This window comes from Teleopsis dalmanni, chromosome 2 (assembly GCF_002237135.1).
Source record: "Teleopsis dalmanni isolate 2A chromosome 2, ASM223713v2, whole genome shotgun sequence".
Lineage (NCBI taxonomy): Eukaryota > Metazoa > Arthropoda > Insecta > Diptera > Diopsidae > Teleopsis > Teleopsis dalmanni.
This window is the reverse complement of record NC_051847.1, coordinates 48,513,672-48,520,856: the sequence shown is the minus strand read 5'-3', so window position 1 is coordinate 48,520,856 and position 7,185 is coordinate 48,513,672. Positions and strand designations below refer to the sequence as shown.

General features: G+C 31.6%; 1 protein-coding gene across 1 annotated transcript; it reads right to left on the bottom strand.

Annotated features, from left to right (window-relative positions):
• Window positions 1-4,451: 4,451 nt before the first annotated feature.
• Window positions 4,452-5,199, bottom strand: LOC119682697 (peptidoglycan-recognition protein SC2-like). Its single transcript, XM_038096190.1, has 2 exons — window positions 4,775-5,199; window positions 4,452-4,688 (listed from the first exon to the last, which is right to left on the bottom strand). The coding sequence occupies exons 1-2, from the start codon at window positions 5,154-5,156 to the stop codon at window positions 4,510-4,512; spliced, it is 561 nt and encodes a 186-aa protein (XP_037952118.1). The 5' UTR covers window positions 5,157-5,199; the 3' UTR covers window positions 4,452-4,509.
• Between the last annotated feature and the right edge of the window lie 1,986 nt (window positions 5,200-7,185).

Genomic DNA, 7,185 nt, shown 5'->3' with positions numbered 1-7,185 from the left:
GAATTAGCAATAATAAAGCTAAATCTGAAATTAAAGTCTAAACTGTATTTAAAGTGTTTGCTTTGCGATAAAATTGATGAATACTTCTTATAAATGGTGATTGTTAAAATTAGTTTTATTGAATTAACAAAAAAAAATATTATAAACACTTTTGCTCTGGTAATTTTTAGTGCTGACTTTGACTTGCAGGATACACTCCATAGAGAAGTTAAATAAGTTAGCATCTAGTGACAAATGAGACCAGTGGTTGGCGTATATTATGTTGACAATGTGAAATCTTCTTGAAACATTAATTCTCTCTCAATCATATTTTTGGATATGCACTGTTTTAAAGTATACCTACATCATAATTTTTTATAATGCCTACTGCTTCCGCGGGAAAGAGGCTAGAATATCTGTCATAAGAGGCGACTAAATTCCAGTAGATGTTACTCGATACACTTTGGAGTGTAATTGGTGAGCTTCACTTGCAACACCCGACTGGTACCATAGAGCGCAGGGCATACAGCTTCGGCTGTCTTGACCAATTGAGGTTGCTCCCTTTAATGAGAGTGTTGAGGTGGTTGTACCAAAGCTACGCGGATAGAATGACAGTATTGATAAGTTTCATTCGTTGTGGAGTTGCATTTTCCAAACGTTTGCTGTACTTCAAATAACAACAAAAGTATTAGATGGCAGAATCTTGCCGGCAGAATTATACTGCCAGTACTATTCCTTACTATAATAACTAAACTATCTCGGTACTATGGTTCCTTAGAATATTGATACGTGTAATAAGAGCACCGTGATGTTAATCCAGCGTGATAGTTAATCACGTTAAAAACTATAGACTGTGTTAAAGAAGTGAGAGTGTCATAGGGAGATTTAAAACGTTTTTACGAATCTTCTGGAAAAGGGAGACGAAAGAATTTATTGTTAAAATCTTCTGCTTAACAGTTAGTGGAAAAAAATGGTATCACTACTGATACCAAAACTGCAATCAACTTTTTCTGTAGATATGCTACCCGGCGACATTTTTCTATTTATCAACCTTAAAACTGCACCTAACAATAGATAAGATAAAGAGAAAATCAATATGATATGATATGATCAGGTTGAATTCTATATTAAAAGAAGAAATATATTCCAATAATGTTTCTCAAACTGTAAACTACTGTCACATAAATATATAGTATTAAAGGGGGACTATTTAGAATGGAATGGAATAAATATTGAAAATTAAATATTTTACTCACCACTTTTTGATGATATCTCGTATGTAAAGATTTTCATAAAAATTTAAGACTAAAAAAATACTTAATTGATATAAGTACTCGGATTTTGTAAAGAAAACACACAAATTTAAATTTTATTCCAAATTTATTTTATCTTCTTCAAAATATGCTCCTTCTGAAGCGATACACATATGCCAACGCTTAACCCAATCTTCCATACACTTTTCATAGGCCCGTGAAGGTATGGCTTTTAGTTCCTTCAGCGAATTCTCTTTTAGCGATTCAATCGACTCAAATTGCTTACCACGAAGGGGCAATTTGAGTTTCGGGAACAGGAAAAAGTCGCACGGATCCCGATCTGGCGAATATGGTGCCTGAATGACAGTGGTGCTGTGTGGTCAAAAAATCGCGAACAACAAGAATTTTCCATAGTAAAAATCGCTAAATGCATTTGAGATAGTCTCACATTAATAGCTGGTGTAAACAAACTAATTGACAGATGACGCTCAAATTTGTACCATATGTCAAGAAAGGATGTAGCAACATAACAAAAAAAAAATTTTTTAAAAAGGCCTATTATTTAAAGAGTAGTTAACAAACAACAAAATCCGGATACTTTTTGCGCAGAAGGTATAGAGATTCATATAGAGAATTTATGAAATTCAATGATTAAAAAAAATTGGGATGGAAAAAGAAAAAACTCAAGTTACTTTTTGCTGATTTCTAGTTTGTTAGTTGTGGTGAAGGAAAGACCGAATCCTCCTCAATTAGTTAAGAAAGCCGTTTTGAACTCACAAATTGCTGACTTCTTATATATAAAAAATATCTCAATATTTTAACATTAAAAAAGTAAAAGTATTTTAATTTATACAGAAAAACTTTAAATATTGTTGTAAGTCAATTATATTTATAAAAATTCCAGATATTATTTGTGTTGGAGTTAATTAATAATTAAGTTTTAGAGCACGTTAATATCTCCAATGCATTCCTTAATTGTGTTAAAAATAAAAAAAAATTAATATTTCTCCACTGATTTTAATTATTCGTTTTCTCTTTGGGTCATTTCCATAATATTTTATTAAAATTTTTCCATGTAAATTATTAACAAAATTTCTTTTGCAACTATTTTGCTGCTCCTAATTTGGAATAGGGTTTTCCTTCCTTGTACTATATTATTTGCAATATTTCATTTATACATATTTTTCTTTGGATTTCACTGAAGGTTGGTATTAGCGGGAGGAGAGTAGAAAATATTGAATTTCCGATCACGTAATCAACTCACAATTTTGTTTCTTACTGGCGGAATGAAAATGACAGAAAATATTTTCTTGTAATAGGAAAAACGTTAATATTAATAGTAACAGCAGTAGCAGCAACAATAACAACAACAATAATAACAACAACAACATCAATTGAACAAATAGCAACAAATACAGAGACAACAACAATATTGTCAATAATGACGTTTCATGTTACAAATAATAAAATTGATAATTTAAAGAAAAAAATAATAAAAAATAATAAAAAAAAAAAATAGACGTAAAATGAAATGACAAAGTAATATTGTCATAAGGATGCCAAGATACCAGGGAAAAGGAGTGAAGGCAAAATTGGAAAAATAAAATCCTTCAAATCCAATTCAAGATATGCATTTCATATTTTATTTTCTTAAAAGAATTTTTAAAATTATATATCAGAATATAATAAAATGTCATAAATTCAGTCTATAAACAGATTTACTCAAGTCAAAGTTAAGCTTAACGAGTAAAGCTCATTTAGATCCTGTCAATTTTCAGGACAATCTATTTATTAGAGGCTCATGGCTTTAATAATATTTTCTCTATCAAATTGACTTCTTTTTGGACAATTAAGGGTTTATAGTGTTAGATGTGGAAAAAATGTGATTGCTTGGTTAGTTGCAGTGATTGGTCAGCAGATACTTTTCGACTTTTCATGTTTGGTGAATATATTCAGTTTTAAAACCCCCGTTTGTCGCAAGATTCTCAAATAAATAAATGACTAAAGTCATTCAGATTATGTAGTTTAAATAATGTTATTTACTCAAAGATGTATAGTTCAACTATTCCTTGTGGACCTCCAGAATCTATTCCTTGTGGGGGTCAAAGCTCAGCAATCGTATAGAAAATGCATTATTTCTTTTTAGTCTCTTTTTCAAAAGTTCTTTAATAATATTCAGATGCAAGGTATAGTTTCCCTTCGTGGTACTTTACAAAGACTTGTTCTTTATGGTAGTCAACACTGAGTAATCACAAAAAAATCTTTACAAACTTTTAATGATGATAGAGTGAACAGCTTCAATTACCGCTTGACTGTCAATAAAAATGCTAACCTTACACTTATGATTAATGTGGCTTGCAATTAACCGACATGCTTTATTAACCACCTCCATCGTTATAAACTCCATCGTTATAAGGCAGCTGATGAGAACGATTTATGCATGTAAATAACGAAAATACTTCTACCCTTAGCCCATACTCGCCATCCTTGAAAATAAAAATATCATAATTTGTTGTGAAGTTTGTTTTTTTCGATGAAACACAAATGTTTGACTCCGAAAGGTCAATGAATGAAGGATTTAAAATCAGATTCAATATATATGTCGAGCCCAATGATATCCTGTGATCCCAATATGAACTTTCTTTAAATCCTGCTAAGTTTTTAGCTGTTAGAGCTCTTGGCCAGAACTGGCCACCAAACTACTGCACCGTATTTAAGACCATCTTATGAATTCCTGTGATGCCAATATGAGCTTTCCCTAAGTTCTGCTGAGTTTTTGATAATTATAGTTCTATTTTTGAACTGAACTTTCCTTAAATGCTCCTGAGTTTTTGACAGGCCACTAAACTATTGAATCATGTGTGATAGATGACATAATAATAGAAAAATATTTAAGAATAGTTATTTGAGTAACCTTGCCAGGTAACCTCTGAGATAGTTATGACTTATTTGTCTAAAGAAGATGTTAGAATCGTTCTCTTAGAATTAATATTTTATCATAAATTATGATAAATGAACAGGGAACTATGGAAGAAGATTGCGTGGAAAACTTTAAACCACATTTCGTTGTTAAGCTAAAAATATAATACTGAAAAGAATCTTAAACCTAATTTAATTGATGAATCACATATTAAAAAAACAATAGAAACTTTAAAGACTCTTTAAAAAATTCGTACTCTGGATATATAAACTAATACAATTAAAAATTACAACACAATATATTAGAAAACTATACTTTTATTTAAAAATTCTTAATGAAAGTAATTTCAAACTAAACTTAGGCTCTCCAGTTGGCCCAAGTTTTGATTTCATTGTACAAGTTAGTACCAGGACATTCAGTAGAACCGACTTGACGATGACCGTACAAAATGTAGCTAGATGAAATTTGGCCCTTAGAAACGGCATAAGACAACAAGCTCTTAGCGGCAGAAATTTGAGCAGCAGTTGGTTTGTTATCTATAAGATTCATTAAAGGAAAAAATGCATGAATAAATGATATATCCCATTACTTGTCTATAATTGAAAAAATAAAAAATACTTACTGTTGTAGTTGCCCATGAATGAGATGCCAATACTCTTTGAGTTCCAGTTAGTGGCATGAGCACCGAGTACATTCCAACCACGACCTTCATAAATGTTGCCATCACCACCGATCAAGAAGTTATAGCCAATATCAGCCCAACCCAAAGTGTTCATGTGATAGTTTTGCATAGATTTCAAGTTGGTGATGCAAGCAGACTTGGTAGTGCAGTAGACGTCAGCGGTGTGATGGATAACAGCATAGGCCAAACCATTTGCTAAGTTGGATTTGCTAGTTGCAGCTCTGCCACCCCATTCCGATTTAGAAATGATGGTAATACCACAAACGGCTTGTGCACAGAAGAGCACAGCCAAGAGACCCACTAGAGTTTTGTAAGACACCATTGTTTCTTTTTTTAGAACCGTTGAACAGTTTGATTTCTTTTCATCCACAACGCTACTATTTATATCCGAATTTTGTGCTGAAAGTTCTTATCACATGGGTTGCTTATCAAGCATAAGACATGGCTAGTACTTAATTATATTTTATAGCATCACTTTAGAGTTAATTCTGCAATAAAACAAAATTGACTTTTTAAAAATTTTGATTTTCGTAATCGAAAGTGGGTAATTTTGGATTTTATGATTGTTTTTGTTTTAGTGTCGATGAAAGTGATAATATGAATTAACTGACCACAGTTGTTATAAATTTGTTAATGATAAATTATTATCAGATTAAATTAATTTATTACTGTAAATATTTATTTCAAGTTTTTATGGTGTGATCTCTTTATCTATGACGAACTACTATATTGATAAGCCAGTGAGGAATGCGTCGTTCGGAAATACGGTGAAGTGTAAATTTTGAATGAATCTTACGTTACTACTTATTAGCGCTATTTAATTTGTGTAAATAATAAATATTATTTATTTTTAAGTGATAATTTTGCACCCTTTACACATACGTAAAAATGATTTAATAATTTTATTAAATTTTTGTGACGCTATGCGGGAGAAAAAAATATTCTACTATGGGGAGAATATAATGCTCTATGTAAACTATACACAAAATTTCTTTGTATGCCTACCAGATAGTAAGTAAGTCTGACTGCTTACTGGTCTGACTGTCATGTTCTCTACCGATCCGGTTATTCGACTTTCTGCTAGTCTGTATAAATTCAAACAAGTATTTACTTTTCGAGGAAACTACGAGTATATCATAATCCACAAGTTAACTTCTAAAATTGAATCTATTGAATTTTATGTAATAATATATAATAGTTTTCATGACGCATCCAGAGGTGATTAGGGTATGTATTCTCCCTTTGATAATATAATCTACAGATAGTATACTGCTAAGAAAATGTATATTATATTTCCCTCCTTGGCCAAATTCTAGCTAAAATATGTACATAACAATGTTTGTTAAAACTGCAACTATTAAATATTTTTATAAAGAAATTTTAAATCAATTTCAAGTTAAATGATAGATTAAATTTGATTACCTGCCATTAAGACTTAACACCACGATGTTCTCAACACATGTATAAGAATAAAGCACCAATAAGTGCCATTTTTGGAATTCACAGAAACTCCTCTGGTAACATTTGAAGCTATATGTCATTATTTAAGTTATAGGCTATTGAAGCACCCCGACCTAAAAGATCTATTGTGCGCCTAAAGGTCCAACTATAACAATTTTAGACTATTTATAAATCTTGTAATTGCTGTGGGCTTAATTTTACCTATATGTTAGGTATATAAGCTATATGTTAGAAAATAGCTTTCTACTTGGAAGGAAACGAGGCCTATTTAACTTTGGATTACAGCACCTGGTTGGAAATTGCAACTCTATATCGAATGACAGTAAACTACACTATTATTATATATACCTATATATATCTATTATATATACCTATAGCTCGTGGTAGCTGTGGCTCCAATGAAACAGAATCCAACTTCTATTGGTGAGGACAGTCAAGTCTGTGTGCCCTGACCCCTGTGGTACTAAATTTACATCTCCAGTCGCAAGTGAAATTCACTCACTACTATATGTACTCCATACATCAGGTGGTATTAGGTGGTGCCAGTTGAATTTTAGTCGCCCCTTGCAATAAGCGTGCCATACTTCGGGAATATTCGAACTCCTCTCTCGTGGGGGTAAAGTTAAATGACAGCGAGATCAAATGATTTCTTTTTTTGACGCAATTTGGCTGGTGAAAACGCTTTCGCTTTCCGCTTCTGCTCTATTTTTTTTATCAACTGTTGAGATTCATTATAGTTCTTGATTATTACCAACGTACCATGGGTTATTAAAATATTTTAGGCAGTCCCAAATTTTTGCAGTCCCAAATTTTTGCATCATAAGGCCATATTGACCTTAAAAATTAGTTAGTTATTTTAATATCATTATAGGGGAGAGTTTTTATCTTCA

What these genes read in the sequence shown, in the direction of transcription:
- LOC119682697 (XM_038096190.1), bottom strand. Translation starts at nt 5,156, where the DNA reads ATGGTGTCTTACAAAACTCTAGTGGGTCTCTTGGCTGTGCTCTTCTGT. An exon ending in ATTCATGGGCAACTACAACA is followed by an intron (nt 4,689 to 4,774) that starts GTAAGTATTTTT and finishes TGAATCTTATAG; the next exon opens with ATAACAAACCAACTGCTGCT.